The 16,575-nt window shown below is 51.6% G+C and overlaps 1 protein-coding gene across 4 annotated transcripts in view; it reads left to right on the top strand.

Annotated features, from left to right (window-relative positions):
• HK1 (hexokinase 1) overlaps positions 1-16,575 on the top strand; it is a 71,167-nt gene that overhangs the window by 7,595 nt on the left and 46,997 nt on the right. For 2 of the 4 annotated variants that reach the window (XM_089897582.1, XM_022590752.2), the window contains exon 2: positions 12,373-12,535. In XM_089897582.1, the coding sequence (XP_089753708.1) occupies positions 12,373-12,535 (163 nt within the window). Of the gene's footprint in view, positions 1-6,243; positions 7,090-12,372; positions 12,536-16,575 lie in introns of those variants that run through there. The other 2 variants (XM_022590753.3, XM_089897583.1) reach the window with 2 other exon arrangements.

Consider the following 16,575-nt stretch of genomic DNA (forward strand, 5'->3'; position numbering starts at 1 on the left):
GCACACGGGCTTTCTCTAGTTGTGGTGAGTGGAGGCTACTCTTCGTTCTGGTGCGTGGGCTTCTCATTGCGGTGGCTTCTCTTATTGCGGAGCACGGGCTCTAGGCGCGTGGGCTTCAGTAGTTGTGGCATGCGGGCTCAGTAGTTGTGGCTCCTCACGGGCTCTAGAGCGCAGGCTCAGTAGCTGTGGTGCACGGGCTTAGTTGCTCTGTGGCATGTGGGATCTTCCCGGACCAGGGCTCGAACCCGTGTCCCCTGCATTGGCAGGCAGATTCTTAACCACTGTGCCACCAGGGAAGCCCAACTTACCATTTTAAAGAGTGCAAGTCTGTGGTGTCTAGTACGTTCACAAGGTTGTACAAACGTCACCACCATCTATTTCCAGAACGTTTTCATCACCCCCAAAAGAAACCCCATACCCATTAAGCAGTCACTCCCCATTGCTCCCTCCACCCTGATATCTACTTTCTTTTTTTTAATGGATTTGCTTCTTCTGGACGTTTCATATGAATGGAATTATATAATATGTGACCTTTGTGTCTGGTTTCTTTCACTTAGCATGTTTTCAAGGTTCATTCATGCTATAGCATGTTTGAGTACTTCAGTTCTTTTTATTACTGAATAATATTGAGTTGTTTCTGTATACCACATTTTGTTTATGCATTTGTTAGTTGAGGGACATTTGGGTTGTTTCCACTTTGTGGCTGTTATGATAATGCTGATGTGAACGGTTTTCCCTGTGTGGACATACGCTTTCATTTCTCTTGGGTATGTGTGTAGGAGTGGAATTGCTGGGAGAGCCCCTGCTTCTGTCCACCTGAGGAAGGCATCTTCTCCATTTAGAAATGAGGACACTGAGGTCCCCACGTAGTGAAGTGACTTGCTGACCACACAGCTCATGAGTGATAGGGACAGAAACACTACCAGGTCCCCTGACTCAGAAACCCATGTTCTTTCCACCATAACACATCCAACTCTGATTTTGCTGTTGAGGGAAACAGATTCAAGGAAGGAAAGAGGCGAGGCCAGGGCAGAGCTGGGCACGAGACTCTCCATACTCCCCCGATTCCCATTCCCCATCCTCCCCTTCCTCCCCTTCCTCCCCTTCCTCCCCATCCTCCCCTTCCTCCCCATCCTCCCCTTCCTCCCCTTCCTCCCCATCCTCCCCATCCTCCCCTTCCTCCCCTTCCTCCTCATCCTCCCCTTCCTCCCCTTCCTCCCCATCCTCCCCTTCCTCCCCATCCTCCCCATCCTCTCCTTCCTCCCCTTCCTCCCCTTCCTCCCCATCCTCCCCTTCCTCCCCATCCTCCCCTTCCTCCCCATCCTCCCCATCCTCCCCTTCCTCCCCTTCCTCCCCATCCTCCCCTTCCTCCCCATCCTCCCCATCCTCCCCTTCCTCCCCATCCTCCCCATCCTCCCCATCCTCCCCATCCTCCCCAGCACCAGCACACTGGCTTGTGCCTGCCATCCCCACCCCTCCACCCCTCCACCCCCAAGCTGCTCAGTGTTGACCAGCTCCCTCCACTTGGGCAGGAAATTGACCCAATAAAGTCTTTTACAGTGAATGTTAGGGATTTTCTCTGGTTTTCAAATTTTTCTCTGTACCCTTTTCATTTGTCCCCTTCCCTCCATCCTGTTTGCAATTAAAAGAGGACACTTGGGGAGGCCAGTGCTTTCCCTGAAAGACCGCCCCATGCTCCCTCTAAGGCATTATTATTCTAGCTTTCTCTCCCGGCCTCTGCCGGGCCCTACTGTAAGCAGCTGGTTTCCTTGATTGATTGACACGTGGGGTTTGCCTTCAGCCTTGTTATTCAGTCTGACCTCATTTCTCTAATGTCCCCTGGTGCCTTCCAGGACCCTCTCTGGGTGGGTGGGGTGAGTTGAGTTGGAGACCCGCAGACCATCACATTTGCAAAGTTCTTTTCCACTCTCAAAATACTTTTTCATGCTTGATTTAGTGAAGTCCTTCTGGCAAGCTTGGGTGTAGGTGTTTCTTTCTGCATCTTACATGTGGGGCAGGCAAGCTTCAGGAAGTGGAAGTGATCTGATCTTTGGTGGCCAGAGAACAGAGGTCTGGGATGGAGACACAGGTCTGTCTGACACTAGTAGGCAGCTCTCACTGTCATGCAGATCCAGGACTTCGGTCCAGGGCTTCAGGCTTCTAAAGCAGTGCATTGCAGTGGGCTCCCAGCAGAAATCATCACCCAAGGCTCCCATGATGGGGATGTGATTGGAGTGCTAGAGCCCTGCTGTCCACAACAGTAGCCACCAGCCACACGTGGCTCTTGAGCATTTGAAATGTGGCAAGTCTGGTTTGAGATGTGCTGTTGGACATAAAATACAGGATTTTGAAGACTCTGTATGACAAAGATATATAAAATCGCTCGTTGATCATTTAAAAAATACTACATGCGGGAATAATATGTTGGATATATTGGGTTAAATGTTATTAAAAATTTCACCTGTTTTTAAAAATCTGGCTACTAGAAAATGTTAAATTACATATGTGGCTTGCATTGTATTCCTACTGGAAGCACTCTGCTAGACAGGAAATTTTATGCCTCAGAAGTTCAGGCAGAGGCACTCTGCATTTAAGGCAGTGGGTTCCTGCGGTCCTTGGGCCTCAATTTCCTCATCTATAAAGCCAGGAGCCTGGAATCCTTTATCTCTCAAGGATCCCTCTAGCTTGAGCAGTGTTGTTAGGTGGACATCAAGCTCTCTGGGGCTCAGTTTCCTTATCTGTCAGATGGGGTAAATGATTCCTACCTCACTATGTGCCCACTTATCAAATCAGAGAATGGATATGGAAACACTTGGAAAGCGTACTGAACCGTACAAATGTCGGATGTTATCACCGTTGTTCACCCAGAACACACCTGTAGGCACCTGCCGAGGCATGGTGGGGGAGTGTAGCTTCCTGGATAACAGACGGTAAGCAGACAGAGCCCTGAGCCAGGGCAGGGATCCTGGGTACCATTCTGCTTTGCCACCATGGGATTTTGAAAAGCCTGTGTTCTGAGGAATCCATGGTGTCATGGAGCTCCTATGCCCACCATATGAAGATGAGAGGGCAGTTTTCATTGTTGCTTTTTTACTGATGGAAAAACACAGAGATGGAAGTGACTTGCCCAAGGTTATAGAAGGAATCTGTATAGCTGGAGGAGGCCTGAAGCCCTTCACTTTCCAGCCCAGTCTGCTCCCATCACTGCAGTATTTGCGAGCCGTGGCTCTGGGGTCTGGTTGTCTCATAGTGAAAGCAGAGCTGTCCGTACTTCGGACCCTCTCTTCCCTCTCGTCTGGAGGCACCTGGCACATTGGGAACTGTGAGTCTGGTGCCTGGCCCTGCCCAAGCCATTGACCATGAGGCCCAGAACGAAGCCTGTTGTTCTTGCCCCGCCACATTCCAGGGCTGTTCTGTTCCCCTTGAGGGACTGGGTACCTCCTTTATTTTTAGCTAGTTCAGTGTGACAGCTTTGTTCTCGTCTGGGCAAGGGCCTGGTCTCTCACCAGCAGAAAGTGCCTCTTAGCTTGAGCCAAGGTCACCAGGAGGACCTCGGGCATGACCTCACGGCCTTCTGTGGTCCTCCTAGCAAGAGGAGTCTGGGGAAGTAGGGAGGGAGCACCGGGGCTGGGGTCTGAAGCCAGAGCCACCCTGGGTGCTGGATGCTCGGGCCTTCCGCTTGGTTTCATGCCCCGGGTTCCTCCCGTGTAAAACAGGGCTGATAACGCCCACCCTGCAAGTGTGCAGCTTGGATCAGGGCAGGTGGAAGTGCCCAGCAGGGGACCCATCCTTGCTGACCGTTACATCACAGTTCCCAAAACCTCAGTTTCCTCATGAAGAATGGGGATCCCGTTTTCTTCCTGATTTGCTCTGATTAAACAGAAGTGTTGTATGTATGAACAGTCCATGGTGCTGCGTCCATGCTCACTGAAATGGAACTAACAGTTCAGAAGCATCAATTAAATGATAGATAAGGCGCCGAGAGCTGTGTCTGAATTTTGAAAAAGGGACTGGAGAAGGGAAAGCTCCCCTTATAGTGTTTGAACATGCCGAAGGGACCCCTGATGCGCTGGGGATATTCGCACACACAGCTTTCACTGAGAAGCCTCTAAAGTGGAATTTATTTTCCCAAACACATTTCCTCTTTCAGATATTCCACAGTCTCTGGGAGCCTTGAAGAGTGGAGACTCCTGATTATCTGTAGAGCGTTTATATGTCTCCTTGGGCCTTGAGGTGCAGCTGTTGTGAGGCGAAGCAGGCGTCTGAGAGCGCCTGGAACTCTCCATCACTCAGGGAGGGGCTGTTGGCTCCACGCAGGTCGCCCTGAGGCTGAAGTGAGGGACTGGTGCCGGAGAAGGGCTGGGTCATTCAGGGAACAGGAGTCTCCGGCCTTATCTGAGCCAGCAGACCCTTCCGAGAAGACCTCCCGGGCCAAGCGTCTCCAGAGGCCTTCCTGCCCCTCCAGGAGAGCAGCCACTCAGCCCAGCTGAGAAGCCACCTGAGGGGGTGGGGACACAAGGAAGTTGGAAGCATGGCCCCTGCACCCCTGGCACTCACGGTCTAGCTGGAGGCGTGCACCATGCGCGTGTTGCTGCGGCGCGGGCAGATCGCTCCTACGAAGCACGAGGGCCGAGGGGATGCCGAGGAGAGCGGCAGCTGGTGCTGGGCGGGCGGATCATGGTACCCCCTTCGGAGGAGGTGGGTGTGGAGTGGAGTGCAGAGAGGCAGTTACAGGCCAAGCCAGCCGAGTAATAGAGGGGGATCTGTGAGGAAGGACCGTCGGGGGTGCAGAGGGCAGGAGGGTGCCGGGAGCAGATGATCCTGGTAGGGAACCCACAGGGTCCAAAATGTCTCTCCTTGTGGCCAGTGCCCTCTCTGCTCAGGTACCAGCTGCCAAAAGCAGGATAGAAATGTAGGTTCCTTGGGGCCGACACCCTTGGCAGTGAGGTGGGGCTGGGCAGGCAGGAAGAGGGTTGGACCTGCAGGAGGCGGGCTTGGGATGGCACCCACCATGGCGGAGGGTCCCATCGGGCCAGGACCTTCGGGCTTGCTATGGCCTTTGAACTTCCTTCCCAGGATTGTGTGAAAGGGGAAATGAGCAGTTCAGATCCCTGGTAGCTGCTGGAGGGTGAACGAGGCTTCCAAAATAATCAGGCTGGAGCAGCGTGCTTTCTGCAAGGCAAGGGAGCCATGCTGCTCCTGCAGTGGATGGAGCTGTGGCATTAATGCCACCATGTTCCCACGTCTCGCTGCTCTCGGAAGCCCTGGGCCTGGGTTCGCCCTGGCCTGAGCAAGAAAGGTACTGAGGAAGGACCACAGAACCAGGAACTTGGTGTCTACTCCGGTTTTCTTGCTGACCAGCGGTCACGTTGGCCCGTCGAATAACCTCTCTAGCCTCTAATTTTTCCTTAGGGCATTGAATGTGATGGCACCTGCCCTGCTTTTCTGGACAGGATAGATTAAGGACCAGCATGTGAAAGTGCTATGCAAAGTAGAGAGGCCTTCCTAGGTCAGAGTCAGGTGAACACACCCACATTACAGATGGAAAGACTGAGGTGCCTGCAGGATGGCAAAGCTGGAGTCTGACGCAGGTGTTTGTACTACCCAGTCCATGCCCCATCATTGAGCCAGGTAGGGTCCTGAGAAAATCTAAGTATGGCTGGTAGTGTGAGTCTTAGAGGCAGTTCCCCGAGGAAATAGAGGAGGAGTTAAGGTTTCAAGGGAGAAACTGCTTATAATGTGATTCCATTTTTTGTAAAATGAAATACAAAAAAGACCCAAGCCCTGTATGTATGAATGTTTGTTTAGGTAGGAAAACTGTCCTAGAACATAAAGCTCTTTTAGCAGGGATTTCTCTGGGGAGATTGAGGGAAGAACTCAGACTTTTTACTTTTGTGCATTTATGTATTGTTTGAATTTTTTAAATAATGAGTGTATATTACTTATTGTTACTATAATGTACTGTTAGTTTTTTTTTAAAAGTAATAAAACAATCCAAACGTTTCAGAGGACTTTTGTGAGAATCTTTTATTTGCTATGGTTTCAGGCAAATGACCACCTACCTTTAGTTTTCTTTTCTACAAAATGGGTCAGTAATATTTGGTAATCAATGCATTTCTCTAGGTATTTAGGTAAAAGGAATTAGGGATATGTGATTATGAGTTAGACAAGGGAGTGAGGGAGATGGATTCCCTTTCTGTCATTTCGTTGGAAGGGTGGGAAGAATTCTTGGTACATAATTAAAATTCTCCGAATAGCCCTCTGAGGTGAAAGTATAATTATCCTCATTTAAAAGTGAGGAAATCAGGACTCAGAGAGGTTAAGTAACTTGTCCAAAGTCACACAGCAAATAAATGGCAGGTCCTAGATTTTAACTCAGTTGTCTTCATGCATAGCCCTGTGTTCTTCCCGCCATGTAAGAAAAGATAGAAATCTGTAAGAAGAGGCCCCAATTGAGGGGTTAGAAGACCTGGAATGCAGATCCAGCTGCCACTGATAAACCATGTGACTTTGTGTGAGTCATGGGGCTCAGTTTCCTCGACTACCGCCTACTTTGCTGGGTTTCTGTGCCGGGAGAAGGGGAGCTAACACATTAGGCACCACTTCATGCCAGACCCCCGGCATCCATGAGCTCATTGCTTCTCTTTGTATGCCGTCCAGGTGGGATAATGTGTGTGAAAATTGTGTGTATAAATAGCAGAGCCCTCTGCACACGTGAGCTCTTATTAAAATAATATTAACCCCCCTGGACCCATTCGTTCCTGAGTCAGTCTCCTTAAGAAAGAGAAGTGAATCTGATGTTGAAATCTCTGACCTACCCTTAAGCAAGAGTCCTTCTTAACGCTTCATTGCCAGCTCCCCAATTTCCTTTGCAAGTAAAGTGTCTCACTTGGAACGTTCACTTCGTAGGCCTGTGCCGATCAGCTTCAGTCACACCTGTTGCTCTGCCTCGTTCTTGATCCTCACGGAAGAATGGACGAGAGAGGGAGTGAAAATTTTCCATGGCTGTTCCCCCTCCCACAGGGGGTCAGAGTGCCTGGGTCACCAGTGGTTACGGAGCCTCCTGCCATGACCAGCCTGTCCACTTGGGCATGTACAGTCTTGAATTGTTTTTTTCATACGTGTCTGTTGGGACCAGGAGGTGGGGCTGGGGTCGGGCACAGAAATGTTTGAGTTTAGACCAGTGCGGGGTCGCTGGGCTCTTCCACTGGCCGGACAGCTCTGGGCCAGCGGGGCTCGGTGAGGTTGTGTCCTCTTCTGACATCTCCTCCTGCCTCTGCTGTGTTCCTGCTTCTGGAGCCGGTGAGAGCTTCCAGGCCCTCTTGGTCCGCAGGAAGGACAGCCCAGGTATTTGCACAGTAGTAGGGCACCAGTGCCTGCCCTGTGCAGCCTCCTCGGCTCCCACCCTCGGGAGAAGGGCTCTTCCTCTGGCAGCGGGGGGTGGGGGTGGTGGCGGCGGCGGTGAAAGATGCCCTGGGGGCTGGACAGGGGCGTCGTCAGTCTGAGCCGAGAGTCTGTAGGACCCAGCTCGCCATGTGGTGTCTGGGACCCTGGGACCTCCCCCATTTCCTTCCCAGTCTGACCGAGTCCTGAATACTTGTGTCAGACACCATGTGTGAAAGGGAGCCCAGGGGGTTCCTGTCACAGACTCCCGGAAGCCTCTGTCTCTGTCTGTGACAGACATCCTATGAGAGATGTTCCAAAGGCTTGCAGCTTGAAGCCCACCAGAAGAGGTGCTGTGCCCTCCTGTCACCAAAATGTAGCACTGGGGGTTGGAGGCACAGGTGGGATTCTTTGGGCACAAGCGTTTGGCCAGGGCAGAAGAGTTTGAGGCAGCGTCCTAAGAGAAGAGCAAGAATTGTGGAAATGTGAGAGGGAGGGAGAGAGAGGGGAGAGGAAAAGATCTGGAGTTGCTATGGAGAGGGGATGGAAGGAGAAATGCTGAAAGGACCACAGACTTTGGCCAAACCTCCCAAAGCCAGAAGTTGTCCTTCTCCGGCCCTGCATCCCTCCTCCATCCCTCCCCTCCTGGGCTTCCGGGCCAACCTCTTATAAGAAAAGCAGCTCTTATACTGGGGTTCTTGCAGAGATCTGGAGCAAATGGGCAGGAGGACACCCTTCCTTTCTACCCCCTTCCACCTACCACCCTTTCCCAGCTTCTTTCCCAGGTGGACAGGGGCAGCCCGGCCAGCTGTGAGGCAGGGCTAGTCTGAATGAGAGGAAAGAGGCCCCTTGTTCAGTGAGGTGCTGGGCACTCTGGGCCCCTGGGAGTATTCTGCAAACGTCTCTTGTTCCAGCGCTTCCTGGGCTGCTTAAAGGGCCACAGTCCATATGGTGTGGATCTGCTGAGTCCTGCACCAGGTGTCTGCCTGGCTGGGCAGCGTTGGGGGGTACCTGCAGCCCAGCCCCAGGATCTGTGCCGTTCAGAGGCCCCTCCTGAGCTCCTGAGGACCAGAAGGGGTGCCCCTTGGCTTATTCTCATGCACCTGAGATCCAGGAGGCTTCAAAGTCAGTTCCAGCTCTGCCCTAAGCTATACCCTCTTTCTGGCCCCAATTTCCACATCTCTTCTGAGAAGAGTTGTACCACGTGATGATTCATGAACCTGAACCAGCGGGGGAAAGCCCTCCTTCCTTCTACGCTGGGGGGCCAGGTCGTCTTCTATATCCCCAGCCTGTTTTCTTGTTTGAGCTTCTTGCCTCTATTCGGGTTTGATTGGCTGTCCTGAAAACGTCTGGCTTCTGGGCTCACTGTCCCTGTGCTGAGCTGTGCCTCGAGTTAGGAGGCAGGCTGGCTGTGGAGCCCTGCTTCTTCTAGAAGTTTCTCCCTGTCCAGCTGGAAAATCTCAGCAGCTTTGCTTGGGCCTGATCTCCACACGGTAGGGGGACTGGCCTTCTCCAAGGGATGGGGACGGTTGTAGGGAGAGTGTTAGACTCTCAGGTATGGGACTGACTCCCTGGCTGTGTGCTTCGAACTAATCACTTAGCTTCTTGGAGCCTCAGTTTTCACAACTGTAGAATGGGGATTAAGAATGTCCCCCTGGGACTTCCCTGGTGGCGCAGTGGTTAAGAATCCACCTGCCAATGCAGGGGACATGGGTTCGAGCCTACATGCCGCGGAGCAACTAAGCCCGTGCGCCACAACTACTGAAGCCCGTGTGCCTAGAGCCCGTGCGCCGCAACTAGAGAAAGCCTGCGTGCAGCAACGAAGACCCAACGCAGCCAAAAATAAATAAATAAATTTTAAAAAAGAAAAAAAAGAATGTCCCCCTGACAGGGTCATTTTGAAGGTTAAATGACCTATTGGATGTGAAAGCACTTGATATAATTATAAAGTATTATTCTAGCATCTGGCATTCGCTGAATTCCTCTTTTGTGCCAGGCAACTGGGTAGTTCCACAGGTCTCCTCCGTCTTTCCTTTCCTGGGGAACTCACATGTTATCGGAGGAGATAGGCATGTCAGTAGACAGATAATCGTGATGTAGGGTGAGGAGTGTGGTAGTGGAAACATGTCCACATGCCAGAGCAGCGCCGTGACTGCTGGTACTGCTCACCCGTCCCCGCCCCAGCGCACAGCTGAGCTTTCTGAAACATGTGTCACTGTTGAATACTCAGAGTCACGTTTAGAGTCTAAACCTGCTCGCCCAGTGCACGAGACCCTGCAGGCTTAGCCCCTGGCAGCCTTTCCAGCTGCTTCACTTCTTGCACTGTGTGCTCCGTCATCCCACAGACCACCCTCCCTCCCTCCCCTTTGGCCTTCACACACGCTCTTGTTTGTGCCTGGACGCACTCTCTGACATCACCCCTGCCAGTAGCCTTCTCCAGTCTGTGCTTCGTAGCCCCCATGTGCTTCTGTGGCCGCTCGTGCACGTGTGACTGCCTCTCCCGACCAGCACGTGGGCGTGGTGACAGCAAGGGCTGCGGATCAGCACTGCCAGCCTTGGGGGTAGAACAGAGCCATGTCTTCTAGGGCTGTGTTCTGGCCATTTCTCTTTCAGCTCTCGGTGGTTTCTGATTGCCCTTCTCCGCACGGCTTTCTCACGAAGGGGAAAGGAAAAGGCAGTTGCGGTAGAAGAGATGCAGGTGGGGGCAGGGTTGTCTCTGGCCACAGAGGACACTGGGGGACTCCTGCCAGTGCCCTGATTGTCCCTGAGACAGGAGAGAGGCAGGGCCTGGGGGAGCACGAGGCATGGAGTCCAGAGCGAGAAGGCTGCCCAGGACCAAAATATGCAGAAATGACTCTGTGTCCTTGAGTTGGACGTTTCCAGCCACCCTGAAAAGTAAGCATGAGAAGCCATTCTCAGAAGCAAATCACGTCAAAGGTCTTTTCATCCTCACTGGGTCATAAATCTGTCTGTCCATCTGCCAGAAACTTGCCGTGTGTGAGGCTGCTTGTGAGACATGGGGAGGTCAAGGTGAATGGAGCAGACACTGTCCAGGTGACAGGCGTAGAAAGTGATGATCCAGGCTGGACCATGCAGAGAGATCGGTGCTGAGGGAGGTGGTATCTGCACCCCGAGGGTCTCGACGTCTGCAGGAGGGGTGACATTTGATTTGAACCTTGAAGGGGAGGTGAGCTTTGAGTAGCTGGGAAGAGAAGGAAGGGCGTTTCAACAGGAGAGCCAGGCACCTCCCAGGAATGGTAGAGGTGGTTTGGCTGGTGTGCAGAGAGCCCGGAGCCACACCCACAGAGTGTAGGTGCCTCCAATGTGGGGGGCTTTGCAAGGTTTTGAGCAGGGGAGTGAAGTGACCAGGGTCCCAGTTTAAGAAGGTGAAATGTGGGGGACTTCCCTGGTGGTGCAGTGGTTAAGAGTCCGCCTGCCAGTGCAGGGGACACGGTTTGAGCCCTGGTCCGGGAAGATCCCATATGCCACGGAGCAACTAAGCCCGTGCGCCACAACCATTGAGCCTGCGCTCTAGAGCCCGAGAGCCACAACTACTGAGCCTGCGAGCCACAACTACTGAGCCCGTGAGCCACAACTACTGAAACCTGCGCGCCTAGAGCCTGTGCTCCGCGACAAGAGAAGCCACCACAGTGAGAAGCCCGCGCACTGCAACGAAGAGTAGCCCCCGCTCGCCACAACTAGAGAAAGCCCACGCGCAGCAACAAAGACCCAATGCTGCCATAAATAAATAAATAAATAAATAAATAAATTTATAAAGAAAGAAAAAAGAAAAAAAAAAAGAAGGTGCAATGTGGCCGTGGTGTAGAGGATGGGTTGGGAGGGAGAGAAACTGAAGATTGAAAACCATTACACTGATTACGCATCAGGCGTCAGGAATACAGGCACATGGTTATCAGGGCTTCCTGAGGCAGAGAGTGGCAGAAAGAATGAACGGTGAAACAGAGAGACTTCAGTGAATTCCACAGGGTCAGGCACCATGAGGACAGATGTCTGACCAAGAGCCAGACATGTAGTAGGTGCCCAGTAAATAGAGAGAGTCAGCGGGAAGATACTATGAAGGAAGAACAACAAATGACAGCAACGGGGCCTGAGGTTAGGAGCCCAGGATCCTTGAGGAGAGTGGGGAGCCCAGGAAGAGGAGCGGGTTGGTTTAGTCCTGTTGGGTCAGGAGCGGTCTGATCAGGAAGTGTGGGCACATGGGCCCTGGCACACGGGCGTGCGAACTTGGGCTGTCCCATACCTGCTGGGGGTAGTGAGGTTAAGGACTCCGTGCTCTGGGCCTGCAGCCCCATGTCCTGAAGGGCTCCAGCCCTTCGTCCACCATTTCCACCTACCTAGAAGTCATGCCCAAGGAAACCCACCAGCACCACTGCCTCACAATGCTAATAGCTAATGTTTACTGAGCACGTTCTGTGTTCTAAGTGCTTCTCTGTCTCCTTTGATCTTACAACATTCTGTGAGGTACGTTCTATTTATCATCTCAGTTCTTCAGCTGAGGAAACTGAAGTTCACACAGCTGGTAAGTGATGGAGCTTGGATTTGAACCCCAGGTAGATGGCTCTGGAGCCCTTGTTCTGTGGCACTGTCATCCATGTGAGGATGAGCCAGCCACCTCTCACAGAGGGAAGGAGTCACGTGGAGGCTTAAGGTGCCTTTGGCGCGTACCTGGGGATTGAAGGGCAGCTTCCATGTAATAGTCAAGGATTGGAAGGGACGTTGGAAGTGTCTGGTTCATTTTACAGGGGGGGAACCGGGGCTCAGAGCATTTGCAAGCCCGCTCTGAGTGACATGGTTGATCGCACTTGAATGATGGGCCAGCATGGGTGTTCCAGTGCCCACGGGAGCTGGATTGTCTTAGGCAGGTGGGAACCTCACGCCGCCTGCCCTGTCCTACCCCAGCCAGACTTGAGCTGAAACGACCTTCCTCAGCCTTGGCCTCACTTTCTTTCCTTCTCATCCTTCTTCCAGATCGACAAATATCTCTATGCCATGCGGCTCTCTGATGAAACTCTGTTAGATATCATGGCTCGTTTCAAAAAGGAGATGAAGAATGGCCTCTCCCGGGATTTTAATCCGACAGCCACAGTCAAGATGTTGCCAACGTTTGTAAGGTCCATTCCTGACGGTTCAGGTGAGTCTCTCACCCAGAGATTGGGCTCTGAGGGCTGAAAGCTCTGTGAAGCCACCCTTCCAACTTACATTCATTTGTTTGTTCATTCATTCATCTTTCATTCATTTACTCATTCATCCAGTTATTCATTCATTCACCATTCCATCCATCTGTTCTCCCATCCATCCATCCATTCATCTATCCATCCATCAATCCAATGTATGTCCATTGAGATCCTACCATGTGCTATGGGGGGTACCGTGGTTGGACCATGCTGACCTGCCTTCGTCGGCCTGTCTAGTGACTTATGGTAAGAGAGTGTAGTGTTTAGGGATCTTACAGATGCTGTGTGAGTTCTTATGCCTTCAGAACATGAATGGCTCCAGAACAGAGCCATTCATGTTAGGAGAATCTCTCCATCAGGGCACCAAGGCCTCCTTTTAGTACCCCAGATAAGTAGCGGTCCTAGCGGCCAGGTGCGTCTCAGACTCAGGGGGGAGACTCAAGTCCCCATTTGTACAAATTTCATAGATGCTAAGTCAAGGTAGCCCCTCAAGCAGAGAAATGGTGAGAGGAGTAGGACTGGAAAAAAAAAATTATCCTGTTGGTGTGCATCGTGTGGCTCATGCCCCACAGTGGGGATCTGGGGGCTCCCTGAGGATTGTCAGTACCCCCTCCCCAGGGACTGGCCTCAGCCCCTGCTCTTGGCAGAGTGGAGGCTGGGAGGGCACAGCCTGGCCTTGGCCTGCTCAGTGGAGGTCGTTCTGTCTGGCTGACCCGGGGGTGGATGCTGTGCCTGCCCCAGCTTAGCGCACGCACAGGAATCCTGCTCTTAGCCGTGTTCTGTGCTCTAGGCTGGGGCTTGCCTGCTTTTTGAGAGGGAGGGAGAGAGATCATGAAAGTCAGGTTTCTCTTGGGGTTGTGAGTACATAGCCTGAAAGTACGGCCCTTCCAACACTGTTGTGTTTCTTCCCTGCTCTGGGGACTAGTTTAAAGCTGCGATTCGGGGCATCTGATATGGAGCCGACGAAATGGACATCAGGAAAACTGCAGCTGTTGCAGTTGATGTTTATGGAAGGTGGGCGGGTGCACGGCTTGTTGGAGGACTGGCTGCAGTGGGAAGGCCCTGCTGTGCCTGCAGCCGGCCTTTAAAGTCCTGAACAAGATTGGGACGCCTAGGAAGGGCATGTGCTCTGTGTGCCCTGTGGCCGCAGGTGGGGTTTACTTCATGCACACACCCTGGTACTTATATCTCTGATGTTTCTTGACTGTTTAAAATCTACTCCACTTTTATCCTTTTGTTTTCCTTGAGGTCTTGGTGACCAGCAGTTTAGGTTTTTTTTATGACTGCCGAAGAGATTCAAGTCATCAGAGTGACCAGACCGTGGTGTCCCCTGGGTTTTGTTCTGATGCCTCCGGCTTTCTAATTCGCTCCTGCTTTTTCCCAGCCCCGAATGGCATTCACATCCAGGAGCATTTGTGCCTTTACAGGGTTAGCTGAGTTCTGTAGGAGAGGCGTGGTCAGCTGCTGTCAGCTGAGAAAAGAGGAAGGGGAGGCGAGGTGGGATGGGCAGCCCCCCAGGGCCCCTGCTCTGGCTTTGCTTGGAGAGCTCAGAAGGCTGCCTTATGCCTGGGGAGCACCTGATCCTGTGTGACTGGCCCAGGGCCGGCACATCCCATGAGAGATGCCTTCTCTTTCCTCCTGAACGCGGCTTGCAAGCCAGCTTGCCTTCCCAGGACTGTGTGTCAGCAGGGGGTGCCCTCCTTCACTCTTTCACACACCATTTCCAGGGTTGAGGGGCTCAAAGTGTGATCCACATACACAAATGGCTAGTAATCTAGTCATTTGTCCCCATTAGTTACTCTTTAAAACAGGGCCCAAAACTCATCCTCATTTGGGAAAGACAGCATTCTGCAGCCCCCTCCTAGAGATTCAAGGCAGACACCAACGTATTAAAGGCCCTGAGCAGTTCTGCACGAGAGAAACCTGTTTAACCCGGCTACCTTCCTTTTCCCCAAACCTGTTTGAACTTTCCCCCCAACATCTATTACTATATTTCATCTATTTTGAGACACCTTTTTGTTTGAGTCCTCTGAAATCAGCAATGCATTGTACAATAGTTGCATCTTTAAATTATTATGGGCAGTATTTTTTCCTCTCTTCGTATTACGTAAAATAATGATGTGTCTGCAATCAGTGGTGTCTTAAATGTGATAACGTATGTGGTAATATGCCCATGTTGGGAAACACTGTCCTAGGGTTTGCGGAACCGGAGCCAGCAGCCTGGGCCCCATGCTTCCTTCTGAGCCTCTCATCTCCAGCGTGGTCGGGGCCAAATGTTTAGGGCCTCTTGGGAGCCCAGAACAGCGCTGAGAACAGAAGGAGGAGGGGGGGAGGAGGAACCAAAGCCCTGAACCACAAGGACCCGCCCTCCTACGCATGAGGCCCTGGGTCCCCCCAGCCTTCCCCTACCCTGCCCACCTCTGTGCTCCCTGGTGACTGTTTCTTCTACCCTGCGTTAGTTTCCAACGCCGCTGTACCAAAGTACCACGAACTGGGTAGCTTTAAATCAGAGTGAATTATCTCACAGTTCTGGAAGCTAGAAGTCCAAAATCAAGGTGCCAGCAGGGCCATGCTCCTTCTGAGACACTGGGTTAAATCTTTCCTTGCCTTTTGCTAGCTTCTGGTGGTGGCTGTCAATCCTTGGCATTCCTTGGCTTGTAGTCTCCAGTCTCTGCCTCTGTTGTCACATGGCATTTTCCTCTTATAAGGATACCAGTCAGATTAGGACCCACACTCATGACCTCCTCTTAACTTGATTACATCTGCAAAGACCCTATTTCCTAATAAGGCCACATTTACAGGCACCCAGAGTTAGGACTTCCGCATATCTTTTGGGGGGCCACTGTGCAACCCTAGTAATACACCCTATACTTCTTCTCCCTATGACTGTTGCTAATGTTCATGGGTGGGCTCAGGTCATGTGCCCAGGGGCCCACACTCCCCTTGGAATGGTCACTACAGCCCCACACAGACATTGACATTGATACCAAGGCCTTGGGCCCCTGACCCCAGTGCAGCCCCTGCCCCTTTGTGATGGAAGTGCCTCCAACCAGGAGGTCCCCTGGAGTAGCCGGAATGTGGGTCTCCTTCATAGTAAACCGTGGTGTTATTCCCTTTTCGCAATGTTAATTACTGCTTCAACTGTATAATTAGTCAGCGACAGAATTAGTGGTAATCCCAAACCACCAAAGGATAACTTGGACTCACTGAGGTTGACAGATGCCCCTGCCTGTCAAGTGGTGATGTGACTTCCAAGTCAGAGGGAGAAACAAACCTTTCCTTTCCCGCTGACCTTGACCTTCATGACTGGACTCAGAGTTTTGAAACTCTACTGATTTTTCGGAAATGTTATCAGCCCATTTTTATTAATTTTTTTCCCCTTTTGACGATTGTTATGGGCAGTGGTTTTTCTTTAATTGCTCTCTAGTAATCTACACACTAGGTTTAAAAAAACCCCCAAAAACCCTAAAGTGGCTTTTAGCTGCTGCATATCCTTTCTGGAGTGGGAAAGGTATGAATAATATATAAAGAAGAAAGATATTGAAGCCTTTTTACTCCGATGACTTGGCTAAACAGAAACCTCTCTTCAGAGCTGCCCAGTCGGGGATAGGTGCCTAGCTGCGTCCAGCCTCCCTCAGAAGGCCTGGCCAACACTTTGTCTCACTTGTGAAACCTCCCCTTTTTTCTCCTCTTGTCATTTATCACTCAGGATATTGTATCCATAAATACCAATTAGATCGTAAGCTTCTCGAGGATAAATTGAGTTGAACATTTCCTTGTTTCTGTTTCATGGTTCCTAGCAGGCTCTTTGCTCAAAGTTTAAGTTAAAAATGTTTGATCTGCAGTGTGGTCACAGTTAAATTCTGGGGGCTTAAAATATTACTACTTTCCAGCCAAAGGAAGGAAAATATTTCCTTTTTCCACAGCATTTAGGCTGGTCACTTACCTTTCTCTGCCTGTTTCCTTATCTGGGAAGGTGGTTGGATTGTCTCAGAAA

Source organism: Delphinapterus leucas, chromosome 16 (assembly GCF_059928025.1).
Source record: "Delphinapterus leucas isolate spDelLeu-1000000601 "Yukka" chromosome 16, BTC_Dleu_Yukka2, whole genome shotgun sequence".
Classification (NCBI taxonomy): domain Eukaryota; kingdom Metazoa; phylum Chordata; class Mammalia; order Artiodactyla; family Monodontidae; genus Delphinapterus; species Delphinapterus leucas.